General features: G+C 40.7%; 1 protein-coding gene across 1 annotated transcript in view; it reads right to left on the bottom strand.

Annotated features, from left to right (window-relative positions):
* Positions 1 to 7,846, bottom strand: part of LOC134535124 (serine/threonine-protein kinase SIK2-like) — a 58,786-nt gene extending 50,940 nt beyond the window's left edge. The window contains exon 1 of the mRNA XM_063374063.1: positions 7,394 to 7,846. Within this exon, the coding sequence (XP_063230133.1) occupies positions 7,394 to 7,522 (129 nt within the window). The 5' untranslated portion in view covers positions 7,523 to 7,846. The remainder of the gene's footprint in view (positions 1 to 7,393) is intronic.
* Between the last annotated feature and the right edge of the window lie 6,050 nt (positions 7,847 to 13,896).

Raw genomic sequence — 13,896 nt, forward strand, 5'->3', positions numbered from 1 at the left:
CAGCGACTAACAACTACTGCTCCGGGAAGCCTTCAGTTCACAGACGAGAGAGCCACACCCGAAGTTCCCCCAAGTTCATGCTCGCTTTCCCCCGTTCTATCTCACTGTATAAACCGGTGTGGCATTAAATTTTGCTGTCGATTAGGATAGGTTAGCCACATTATAAATACTTTAAAACACTGTGGATGGTTGGTTATATTAGGTAGGTATAGCTACGTTAAAAATACTGTAAAATCATTTTATGGTTGCTTAGCAAATAACCTTTTTTAATATGTAGCTATCCAGGGCTAGGAAACCGTTTACATGATTTCACTATATCTTTAATGTAGCTATCCTAACCAAATCAACCGTCCACAGTGTTTTAAAGTATTTATAATGTAGCTAACCTAACCTAATTGACCATTAGTTATCATGAGCTACAATGAACAAAACAACCGAAGATGCACGATCGGCCGTTTGGCTCTCTCGTCTGTGAAAAGAAGGCTTCCCCACTGCTACAGCTCCCGCTCTTGCTTGTTGTCTGTGGAAATACAGTGTGCCAACTGTGCGGTGTTCATCGGCAACAACCTAACAACCTACAAGTCGCCAACTATTACAAACAACATTTTGGCTACCTTGATTTTTTTTTCACATGATAACCTCTCAAATCGATGAACGCCGGCTGCACGCACGAAAACATTGTCACGTTCCGCCCGTGCCGAGCGTGCAAGAACCGGCCAACCACCGTGCGAGAAAATCTTCTATAATATCAAACAGGTTAAGGCGGGCTTTTTAAACTAATTGTTCGTGATTATATTTAAACAAATTATTTAAATTATTTTTTTTTTCAAAAACTGTAAATAATATTTGAAAATTAAAAAGTATGCAAATTTTCATCAATATTTTCTTATGACGTTATCACGTACAATTATCGTCCGTAAACCGATTTTACAGACAAACACCCCCCCCCCCCCCTTTTTTTTTTTACGTTCGTAGCTGGGAACATTCACCAAAAACGTTTCACACTATCTATTTTCCAATACAGAGCAACCGAAACACTGTGTTAAAGTGCTTAATCTTCCGTTTCGAAACTTAAAAAAAACAGCATGTCCGCAAAGTACTACAAGTGTCGACAGTCGTAGTTCAGTTGCACACGAGCACACACATGCACACGGCAGCCATGCTTGTATCGCTGCTACCAACATAATTCTACATTGTCGAAAGTATAACTGTTTGCAATGCGCAACTCCGTTAATACACCATTCCATAAATATTATGAACTAATAATGATGTCTGTAAAATTACATTTTTTTTTTGTTTAAGTCATAATGTTGAATAAATGTCTATGTTTAATTTCCATTTAAACCTTATAGTTGCTGGAGGCATGTCACAAGCGCACAGTGGTCAGCCTGGGGCGCACTCTGCAAGGGGGGGGGGGGGGGCAGGCGTTGTCCCAGGGCCATCCACGTGGGCCATCCGGTATCTTCAACCGCACGTTTACCACGAGTAATACTATACCCTGCTTCACTATTAGCACAAGAAACCCATTCACAACGTGCGTGTGCGATACATTGCTTTTCTGGCGTGCGCATCCAAACCAATTGTAGTTCTTTTTGATTTTGTTTGAATCCCGTAACTAGAAAAAAAGGCATTTTACGTTATTATATATATATATATATATATATATATATATATATATATATATATATATATAGTGCAGTATACAAATTGTACTTAAAGCAAGAATGACATTTTTTCCGTGTCTAATTGCTGTAATAAATTTTGATAGCTCAGTGATTCAGTAATTTCGTACTAAGTAGCATTTATTTATTTTAAATAAAAATAAATAATACAGCACAATAACCTTATCAAAAACTAACTCTATAATTGAACACGCCTACATTTGTAAGTAAATAAGTTTCCATATATTATTCATGGATAACACAATTATTTATAGCAACTGCGCCCCTGAGAGCTGGGTTCAGAATGTACGAATGATGGCCATTGCTGTAATGTTAACATGTGTTTGTTCCTTTGTCCCCGTTAGTAAGATTTTTTTTTACAATTTCTCAATTTAGTATAATAACTCCGTCATTAATCAAAATTAAAAAAATTAAACTCGGTACCATTTTGAACTCGTAAAGTTCAATTCGCACAATTTCTGTGAATCATCGCGATGAAGTGACTAATTACATGTAATTTTATGTTTGTTATATCATTTGAAATACTGCATTAAATACTTATATCCTTTTTTTTACTTAATATTACTGCATTTTCAAAATAACCTAGCAGGAAAATTCAATTACACTAAGTCAAAAATTACACATTATATATATATTAAGACAACTTTGTTACATTTTTTTGCAAGTGAAGTATCCCAGATTACATAATTTTAGATTCCACCGCTGAAATGTTCTTGTCCTTTCATATTTTGTTAAATTACAGCAATGTGTTTATTTCTTCTCATATATTGCTTTAGTTGGCAACTCTGGTGGCTTCATTTTTTTTTTGTTGGTACATTATGCATCGCGTGTGTGAAGTAACTGAAATCATTTTTCTCTACTGACTTACAAACTGCCATGCCCACTACATGCCCTTGGGTAGCGACGGGAACAATTGGTGGGTTCGACGACCTTCAGGATAGACTACACTGTCCTCTGTTTACTCGGGCCAATAACACCAGTTCATTGGCTGCTGACTTGTGAGTCGTCCAACGGGTTTGCCTGTGATTCGACACTTCTTTCTCATTGGCCCAGCGTCGTCCAGGTGAACGGTGAGCCAATAGCAAAACAAGCTTAAAGGTTATGTACTGGAATTTCAGCCTATCGCGAAACGAAATCCGCGAATTTGTCTGGTCTCTTCCCATAGACATGACAAGAGACCCGGGAAATTCGCAGGGTTCAATGACCTCCAGGATAGACTTCACTATCCTCTGCACACTCGGGCAAATGCCAACTGTTCATTGGCTGCTGACTTGTGAGTCGTCTCGACTGGGTGGCCTGTGATTCGACACTTCTATGAGTGAGGGTCTCTAATTGGCCTTCAGTCCTCCAGATTAACAGTGAACCAATGTCAGAAGCAGCACTAAGGTATAATTATTTGAATTTTAGCATAACACGAAATGAACCCGCGAATTTTCCGGGTCTCTAGACATGACAGACGATAAGGCAGAAATTAAACATCGTGTAAGGCAGGCTTGATCACAACCTAAAGCGTATGCTGGTCGATATGTCACAAAATTTATTTAAATACAAATAATTTTTGTAACATATGTGAATTCTGTGAAATATAGTCGATAATTCCTTTCATTAGACTAATTTTATTTTGTGATAAATTTTTGTATAGGTGGTCTAACAAGGAAAAATTAATTTTTTTAAAAAAGAAATCTAATTAGTTTAAATTTCAAAATATTTTATTTCGTAAGGTTTTCTGTAAGGAACTTGCCTACGCTTATCTGAGGGCCTCTCATGCGCCGACAACAGGGTCTACTATGCAAGATAATACAATCGAGAGACATTTTAGGATCTATATTTATTTGCCTAGAGTATCGCAAAGGACTTACACGCCGAATGACAAATGAGATAAAATTGCATATCCCTAAATCCATCCTAGCACCAAAGGAAAAAGAAAAACATCCTGAATATAATCATCAGTTCATTACGTAAGAACTTGTTCCAAGCAGTTCTTTAAAGCACGTTTATAAAGCAGGCTCTGGAAAGCTGCCAAAACGTATCCCTGGATTCGATTACGTAAACTGATTTTCCCGCGACCAATATTTTTCCTCGCCGAGCGAAGTGGCTCAGCTTCGAAGCTTTGCCTCCGGCAGGTCCTGGGTTCGAGTCATGGTCTGGCGAGAAGTCCCGCAAACCCTGCGAGCAACAACTCAACTAGAAATTTTAATAATGTTCGCCGGATTTCAAGGCCGTTGTCTGAAGTGGCTTGGCTTCTGGGTTGTAGCCGCGTCCTCGGCGAATAATTCACCAACATTTCGGTCGACATTAAGTAGGTAGCTGCTCCCTGATGATGGCGACTGCAATGTCGAGCGAAACGTCGGTGAATTATTCGCCAAGGACACGGCTACAACCCAGAAGCCAAGCTACTTTAGAAATTTTAGTTTCTCTACTCACTGGTGCTCACTTGCACGTTGCCACGCAACTAGCTGTAAGTTGTAAAAAAAAAAACCTAAGTACTTATATGCGTCCCAAGATAACTGAAACCCCCTGCATGCATGTCCAGGTCTCTACAACCCGACAACGCAACTGACTGAACTGCATCCACTACCGCGGTGTTCCAGAAGCAGCGCGAGTGGCGGCGGTACTTGGACACGATTCTGAGAGCGCCAAGGGTGCATTTCCTCGCGCTGACCCACGTCACAGCGCGCCGAGTCACGTGGTGTTGGCCGACCACGAGCGTGCCACGCGCGGCCAATGCGCGGCCAATGCGCGGCCAATGCGCGGCCAATACGGCCGCCGTGCTGATAGAGCGGACAGCCGCATTTCGCGCGCTCAACTCCACCAGCCTCTACGGGGACGCACCACAACGCCGAAAAATTCATTGCAGGACTGCCATAAAGGTTAGGTTAGGTTAGGTTAGACTAGGTTAGGCTAGACTAGGCTAGGTTAAGTTAGGTTCTATTACGTTATGTTAGGTTAGGTTAGGTAAGGTTAGGTTTGATTGCGGTATTTCGGCGTTAAGGTACATTTAAGAAACACACAAATTCATTCAGTTGTTATTTCGGCGTTGTGGTACACAGCAGTTTTCTAGCTGTCGGCGTTGTGGTCAATTTTGACATTCGGCGTTATTGTATTTCTGCGTTGTGGTAACGACCCGCCTCTACTCGCCGCCCAGGTTCAGGATCTATATGACCGCAGCTACAAACATGATTTAATGTTCTTTGTTGAACATGAATAATATAACACAAACACATGGGCTAAAATACTGTAAAAGATGCAGTGATTATTCCCACTTAAAACGACCGAACGTTCCTTGTTTACACCCACACACACGAGTGTGTCTCCCCGTGCGAATAATTGCAGGGTGATTTTTTCTCTCTTTTATTATCACATCATGTTATAAGAAAGATATCAATCGGGAAATAGTTACGTATTGATTGTAATGGAATAATAAAAATCAGATAATTTATGTGGTACACAGTGGTGTTGGTAGAAGTGGGTGCTCACCTTTTATTGGTTGCACTTGGCTGTAAAAAAAAGTGATTTTATTGTTATATCTCCGGCTGCAAGCATCGTAGCGAGTTAAAATATATATAACAGTTTTAATTCTAATAAGAAGCTTCTAAACACAAACTGTTAGGACAAAATCACAAACAGTCAAATATTCAATAACAATATAGAAAATCAATAAAATGAATTATATAATAATAAACTATAAACGGTTTTAACGAGAAAAATCAATATAATTAACACAGAATTTATGTATATGGTTTAAATGCGTGTTTTTGCTTAAAAAAAAAAGAAGAAGAAGAAAAGAAGAAAGGCGAATAAATACATTTAATGTATTATTGTATTCATATATGAATAATATCTATATATACATATATATACACATATATGTCCCAGAACTTAACGTCAAGTTGAGAACTGTTTATAAGCCAATTAATTACAATTCTGAATCATACAACCAACATTGTATGTGTCGTTTCTATTTAGTTGTATGCATTTTTCTTCCTTTAAAAGTTTTAAAATCCGCACTCTGCACAAAATATACTGTAATTACAAATTTGTATTGCACATTTGTGAATAACCCTAAGTTGATAATTCAAAATAAAGTCAAACATGCTATGCCTACATTGAACCAGGGGGGGGGGGGGGGGGGGGGGGAATCTTTGCACCACTTATGCGACAAGATTTTTTAATCGGGTAACTGACTAATTATACTGTAACAAAATTAACTGTGCTAACTTGATAATATATTTGAAAATATTGCTGATTTTAGCAAATAACTTGCTAAGGTAGCATACGACATTTTTACTATAATAATAGTCAAAGTTTACTTGATAAAAACATTTTGCCGCATAAGTCGTACAAAGGATTTTTTTCTTCTTTCAAAATAGCATTTGTTTGAATATTATTTTCCATTGGTAGGCCTATCAGTAGTACAGTTATACATGATTATACATGACTGCATAACATTTTTTTTTACTAGCAGGATGGGTATTTTAAAACATTGGTTAAAAATGCCTGTAACTCAAAAACATAGGAAACTATTTTAATTTTGATTTTTATAATTCAAAATCTTAATTAATTGGCTTATCAACTGTTCTCGGCTCTACTTTTGAGTTCTATTACAATCTGTGTATATGATTTAAGCATACTGACACGAGCAAATTAATAACCAAAACATTGAGCAATTAATGCATTGTCAACAAAACTAACTTTTAGACTTAATCTTCAGTCTATTTAGATAAAAGCAATTTTCAAATAAAATCGATATTAAGTTAATTGCAATTAAAGTTTTTAATTCATTACTTTATAGTATTTGAATATTTTTAGTTCATACGTGTAACAGGTGTTTTTAGTAAACAAATTATAATACGCAAATGTGACGCATCTGATTGCTCATTGCACTTGACTGATACCAATCAGAATGTGGGTTGACATATTCACAAAGCCTGTGATTCGTCTGGAAAATTAAAGCTACGGTGTTTTGAGAAATATCATAGTATGAAATATTTTAGCGAAATCAACTGTCCTGCTAATCGATATATTACTAAAAAAATTCAACTGGAATTGAATGAAGTGAGCGTTCCTTCTATACAGACTCTCAAAAGAAGATTGAATCCACTTTGGAGGTTAAAACGAATTATTTTATTCATGTCAAACATGAAAATCATAGTTTAATACTGTTTTTATAAGGGATCTTGTGTGCCTTAAGTAAATTATCCAAGTCCAAGCAACTAAATCGTCGGGAATGTAATTAGTCGTTAATGTAATGAATTCAAATCAAAGGAAAATAAACAATAAAATAAATTAAAAATATACGTACAGTTAATGACTTGGACACCGTTTAAATTAAGTATAAATTAATTCTAAGTAGCTTGGCTATTTGGTTGTAGCCGCGTCCAAGGCGAAAATATCACCGACGTTGCGGTCGACATTGCAGTGGCCATCATCAGGGTAGTTACCCTGAACCCAGAAGCCGAGCTACTTTTGACAATGGCCGCGAAAGCCTGCGATCTTTGTTAATACCATTCGAAACTAAATGTAAACAAAACTTTAACCTTGCGTATTCTAGCATTATGCCATCCAATGAGAATGTGATTGAGAATGTGGTGGTGATTGTTGACCAGACGTGTGGGCGAGGCAGTGACATGCTCTGCGCGCGTCACTTGTGGACGCCGGTCTGGCGTCACGCGTGTTTATCAGCTCGCGTCACGCGCCGCTGGGGGGCTTACCTCCGTCTTGGTGATGCGGTGTCGCGCCAGCTTCACCACCGCGAAGTTGCCCTTGCCGATGGTCCTCTCGATGTCGTAGAAGCCCACTCTGATGGGTGCTTTCTGCCGGTCCGCCATCATTACCATCATACGTCGCGCACAACCGATGCAAAAATCTCTGCGATCTCGTCAGTCGTAACGAGACAAGTCATTTCGTTAAAAGCGGTCCGTCGTTATGGAGTCCAGATCCACACGGAAGCAACACGACGGCATTTCGCTGTGATTGCGGAAGGGAATCGAAGACAAAGGAAGCGGAGTTGATTCTCGGACAGGCTGTATTGATGAGAGCGAGGGAACAACACAGCCACGCTCCACTCAACACCGCAACGCACTCACAAGCACACACCCAACTGCCTCCCACCGGCCCGGCGCACATACAACCAGCTACCCGGGCAAGGACGATGTACTCCCCCCTCCGTGCTCGTCTGTCACGCCGAGCTTCGGCCGGCCACCGCGCGGCGCTAGCGGCGCCTCGAGCGACGGTGCTGCCTCCGACCGCGCGCGGCCGCCCGCGCAACCACCAGCACCGGCGGCCATCTTCTCTGACGCAAATACGATGACGTAAATGACACCGTCTCTGTCTAGTCGCCCCTTTCGCCTCGTATACCTCTCCCTAATGTATGGTGGGTGGGTGTATCCAGGATTTTTGTAGATCACGGGTTCGGGCTAAAACCGCCAACGGTCACGCCAAGTATAAAAAAAGAATTTTCGCAGTCGAGCTATGATATTAACATTTTTATTCTTCTTCGACGTACAATCCATACCGCACTACACTGATACCCATATCTACATGACAGGGCATGACTGTCAATACGATATGTAGGTACCGATAATAAACTACCTGATAAATATCATCAAAGTTCATCTATCCTAAAGGTCAATATTCTCCGATTGTGACGTGACGTCTCACTGGATCGTTATCGGCACAAAGTTGTCGGGCAAAAAAATCTGTTTACAAAGAAATAAATTTTTATTTTGCAAGGTGTTGTTAGGGCCATTTTTCGTAATTCAACTGTCTTCACGGGGGAAGAGCGTCTTGCGACTTCTCATGGATGCAACAGTGTCACTACTTCGTAATTAGCTTCTTTCGGAGTGTTTAAATATTAATAACCAAACTGTTTATAATTTTGAAAAAATGTATTGCTTTTTTTGTTTCATTTTTTAAACTTCGATACGGTGGGGGAGGGGCTGCCTCCTACCCCTCCCCCCTTCCCACAGGATATACCATGGCTTGGAGGAGTTGTTGATGCACAAATTTGGCTTTCACAACAATTTTGTGTACTAAACTATTCATGACTGTAAAGCAAAATTTGTTAAGGGGACGTCAATATTACGTCTTCAACAAATTAAGATCCCAATTTCACACTGCTGCGGAAGTTATAGCATTTTAATAAAGTTATTTCTCATCGTGCACCATTTGGCTGTAAACAAAATTATCCACAAATAAGCTGAATCATTGTGTGTTGAATACTGCGTTGTTCTAACATTATCTGTGGGTTCTCCCCCAAACTGTAACACAGTATGTACTGGCCATGCAAACACTCCGTGGCCAACCATTGTTGCGCTGAGCGCCTGCTGTACGGCAACACGCACAGCATGTGTGCTCGCATCTGTGCTGGCTCGCAGGCAATACTCGGCTATTTGCACCCGTCTTCGACAGTTGCTCGCGGTTTGTCAGTACAACCATTATCATAATCACCTATTGTGTGAACCAAACTATCATTCATGCGTTTATTCATGTACATTTCTCCAGAATACTTAACAGTTTGTAAAAAAAAATAGTTTTTTCCCTAAGACTAATCTAATTATGTGCTTTAGTGATATTGCTTGTAAAGTTTTATTCATAAACTATTTTTGAACTTACACTTCTTTAGGCGCGTTATGAAAAAAGAATTATAAAAGTGAATATGCACTATGCGCGCGCAGCATGCAACAAAATTTGACTAAATGAAAAAAGGCTACATACAAACAAAACTTGTATATGTGCTTTATAAATCATTTACTTTAGTGATTGATATTGATATACAGCCGGCAGTTTTCCCGCGGCGGAGTTTCCGGGGCGATAAAGCGGCGAAGTCCCTGGACGAAGGTTCCAGGGCGAAGAGTTCAGTTCCAGGCGATAGTGTCGCGGGCGCGGCGGAGTCCCGAGGGAAGTTGCGAGCGAGGAGTCGGGTGGGTCATCGGCGAAGGCAAGTGCGTCGGCGGCGGCGGAGTGCGGCGACGGAGTCCCGCGGCGGAGACCCACGAGGGGTGCTGCGGTGAGAGTTGCACCAGAGGTGCGGCCCAGCGAGGTGTGCGGAACGAGTGACTGGCGAAGCAACATTTATAAGTGCAATTGATAATTTTCCATTTTAGAATATTATTTGTAAGTTATATAAGTAGTGGCCATCAATAAAACTTTGTAGTGTAATAAAATCTTTAATTGGGCTATCCTTTACGAACCCTGCGATTCGTAACATTACTAACATTTATTTATTATAGGTATTGATAAAAGTATTGAGAGAACTTTGCAGAAGATGTAAATTTAAAAACCAATGTTGCAGTAGCTCGCAAAATCAGTGGGCGTATTCATGGTGACTGGGCTGTATGATCGAGGAGAAGAGATTCACTGAGCCGGCACTAGGAGCAGAAGTGGCGCACATCGCAGATAACGAACCAGCTATGTCAACAACTGCCTCGCTGCCTCTTCCAATCTCGTCTGCACGCGGATCTGATGCCACCTGGCGAGACGACCTTGAACCAGCACGTGCTGCTTGGATGTTTACTTGGTTGTGGCTGATAGACTACTTTTCTCTGAACCTGTTCTCACAAACAAAATTATCGACAGTGCTACGTACTACTTTGCACTCTTAGAACGAGAGTATGTTTTTTGTGGTACGAAAGAAACAAAAGAGATACATAATGTTGTTTTATATGTATGACTCTCACATTTCCAGCATAATGGTTACATCGAACTACAATTATAACGAGGTAAGGTATATTATAAATAAATGATTTTTTATATCTGTAATTTTATTAGATATTACTCCCTCCAAAAATTTACTACAAAGTTTTGATGTTTACGTTTATCAACGCCGTTCACGGTCACGATTTTGCAAGCTAAAGCGCCCCCCCCCCCCCACACACACACATACACTAAAAGGGGCCTCCTTGCCCCCCCCCCACCCCCCCCCCCTCCAGGGATTTAGGACCAGGCTGCAAGCTACTCTCAGTTCTGTTGAACAAACTTCGCGCGTTATTTATCCAGCTCTTTGCAATGTAATCAACAATCGTTTCAGCCTCTGGTGATGTTATCTTCATCGCTGTTGTAGTCCTTTTCACATACATCTGGGATGTCCCGCTAGGCGCTGTCTCGTGGCGAGGTGCCATCATGTCTCCAGGGCACACCCGTGTGCTGATGCACGACTATCCAAACCCCACAATTAAAAAAAAAAAAACTAATATTTTGAAAGTGTAAATATTACCGTGTGCCAAGGGCGCCCGTACCTATGGGCAGGGTGGGTCCGTGGCTCCCCCTAGCTTTCAGGCAAAAAAAATTAGGTCTTCTTGAGCATTTTGGGCAAATTTTGAGTCCTTTAAGGCCATTTTTGGCTTTTTTTTGTCATTTGTGATGGTTTTCCCCCCTGCCCCTACAAATTCTGACCCCCCCCCCCCTTACAAACATTCATATGGGCGTCCTTGCCGGGTGCATAGCTGCAAATGTAATCTGCGCATGTTGCACAACTTGTAAAACTAGAACTCAACAGGCAAACCCCTCCCCCCTCCTTCAAGAGCACCAGTTCGGTGAACCAGAGTTTCGGAGCGAATAGTAGTCTTGTAGGTCCCGACGCCGATACCTATTCCCATTGACACCTTCGTTCTTGTCCGAGCGCGCTTTATCTTGTGTTTTTCCCAAGCTCTCAAAGATCGGTACGAATCTACCTACACAGATTCATATATTCCATTCATATAGCAAGGAAGATAAAGAGTCGCAGCTCTTTGCTATACTAACGTTTTTATTTTATTTGGAAATCAGCGAGCTATGCGGTATTTATAAGCAGCCAAACAACCTAAGTGTAGTTAAATTTTCTAAATTAAAAGTTGACAACCAGGATTATTTTTTTTTTTGTCATTGCTGCGAATAATAACCACGCATGTTTAGGATTATCTATTTTACAATACGGAACAACAAAAAAAAACTATTGTAAAATGCTTTAACATTTGTTTCAAAACTTAAAAACTGCATAGCAGCAAAGTATGGCTGTTTAAAATAATAATTTCAGTTTCAACTGTAAACATTTAACACATGCTCATGGCAGCAATGCTTATTTCATTGCTACCAAGATAATTGAACACTCAAAAAAAAATTTCAAAGTATCATATTTTGCAATTATACTTTACATACCACTCCATTAACACACCATTGCATAAATTCTGAACTAAGAGAGTTTGTAAAATAAATATTTTATTTGATTAATTATTTTTTAGAAATTATTTTTTCTTTATAATAGAAACTTAAATTTTGATAGTGACATTTCACAACCGCACAGATTTGTTAGTGCCCATATACCGCCTTTTCAGTTGCGGTTCTCTGATTCCACTGAGCACTTCTCTCGCACGGTGACTGTCACGCCAGGCTGCAGTGCCAGAGATAGTATTTATTATACTATATACTGAGGGAGTGTGCTAAATTTGCTGAAGGCTTCTTATGTAAATGATTTTAGACCAAGTGTTTTCGATTTAACTGATGTTGTGTACAAGTTGCTTTTCTTCGTTGTAATTGTTATGTTTGTTGAGCATCGAATATTGATGACCGAATATTTACAAATTCATGATAACGCAGTCTCAATTGCTGAAATTAAGTTTGACACATGAATTTAAGTATTTTTAAGGGAACATAAATATGACTAAAATAATTACGATTAGGCTCTGTCATCCAGACCAAAACTCCAGTTCTTTTATTGTTTTTTTTTTTAGGATAAGTTCATTTCTAGGAAATCACATCTCAGGCAGGAATTGCAATAGTCCGTCGCCTCCTTCCGAGTCACGTGGCCTGCAGCCAATCGGATGGCCCGAAAAATTCTATCCGCTGTCCGAAAACTTGACAAGCTCTAACTCTTTACGGACGGACGGATGGATTATATGTATGGTTTTCGCTGTGGCAGACAATTGTTACTGAAATTATACAGGCTTGTGGTGTTTGTATTGGGTCGTTCAGATGTTTTGCATAGTAACATTGCGGTTCTTAAAACTTTTGTCCAAACAATTCAATCACGACTCTGAATTTTTCCGGGGATACAATACGCACAAAGACACGACATAAGTAGTAAACAACCTCGAAATAAGACTCTGAGAGAGAAACACTGATTGTTGGCAGCACTTATTGAGAAAATAATCCGATGGCTGGATGAAGTCACGTTGTAAATCGCTCGGATAGCTTGACGGACTATAATTGTTATTCCGGCTTCATAATTCGAAGATTGTTGACATTGGAGATTGACGACGGGTCAGGAATTTTTGTGCTGAAACGTTTTATTGGTTAGGGATCGTCCATTAATCACGTGAGGCTCTAAAGGAGGAGGGGGGGGGGGGGGTGTCGGGAAAAATCACGAAATATCACAAAGGGGAGGGGGGTGTAGAGAGATATCACGTGTATTTATTTTTTCGCACGATTTCTACTAAACCGAAAAGCGACACGTGACGACTCGCCGTAGCCAGGCAACAATATCCCCGCCCGCCGCTACATGAACCACCCGGCTCGGCTTGCCAGTCGCCAGTAAGACTGTGATTTTGGCGCCGAATACATGCGTAAATCACATATAAGCCTTTCCTTTATTATTTTTATGCCAGTGAGAATAAACCTGCAACCTTAATGTGTGTCTGTACATTTGTATCACTGTGCTTAATTTTCCAAAATTAAATTAGATTATACCTATATTTACAGATAATATTCTTAAATTTTTAAAAAAAATATTTTGTACCAAAAAAATACACGTGATTTATTGGGTTGGAGGGGGGGGGGGGGGGGGTTAGTCTGAAACCTCTCCACAAATCACTAGGAGGGAGGGGGGTTAAAAATTTGCTAAATAAACATCACGTGATTAATGGACGACCCCTTAAAAGAAACCCTTCAATAAGGAAATTCCAAACGACTCAGGTTCACGCATGGCAGACGACCTTCCTCAAACAGTGGCGTCACGGGCTGTCCCTGCCAGAGCCCAGAGGTAAGCAGATTGCCTGGGCTCAGCCGCCGCTCACGTGACGCGCTGACGTCAGTCGAGCCGCGCGCGTCACCCGCCAGATTGCGGCTCGGCGCGTGACGTCACGCCCGCGCTACTACCCGGCCGAACACATCGACCCCTTCGGGCGAGACGCTCACACAGGCCGCCGTTAGCCGAGGCAAGCAAGGCGGACCGGCATTCCCGGTCTGCAACAGTGCGTCATTCAGGCGTGTTTGGTATTCCAACACGCCCGCACTTTCGTCA

Source organism: Bacillus rossius, chromosome 8, assembly GCF_032445375.1.
Source record: "Bacillus rossius redtenbacheri isolate Brsri chromosome 8, Brsri_v3, whole genome shotgun sequence".
Classification (NCBI taxonomy): Eukaryota; Metazoa; Arthropoda; class Insecta; order Phasmatodea; family Bacillidae; genus Bacillus; species Bacillus rossius.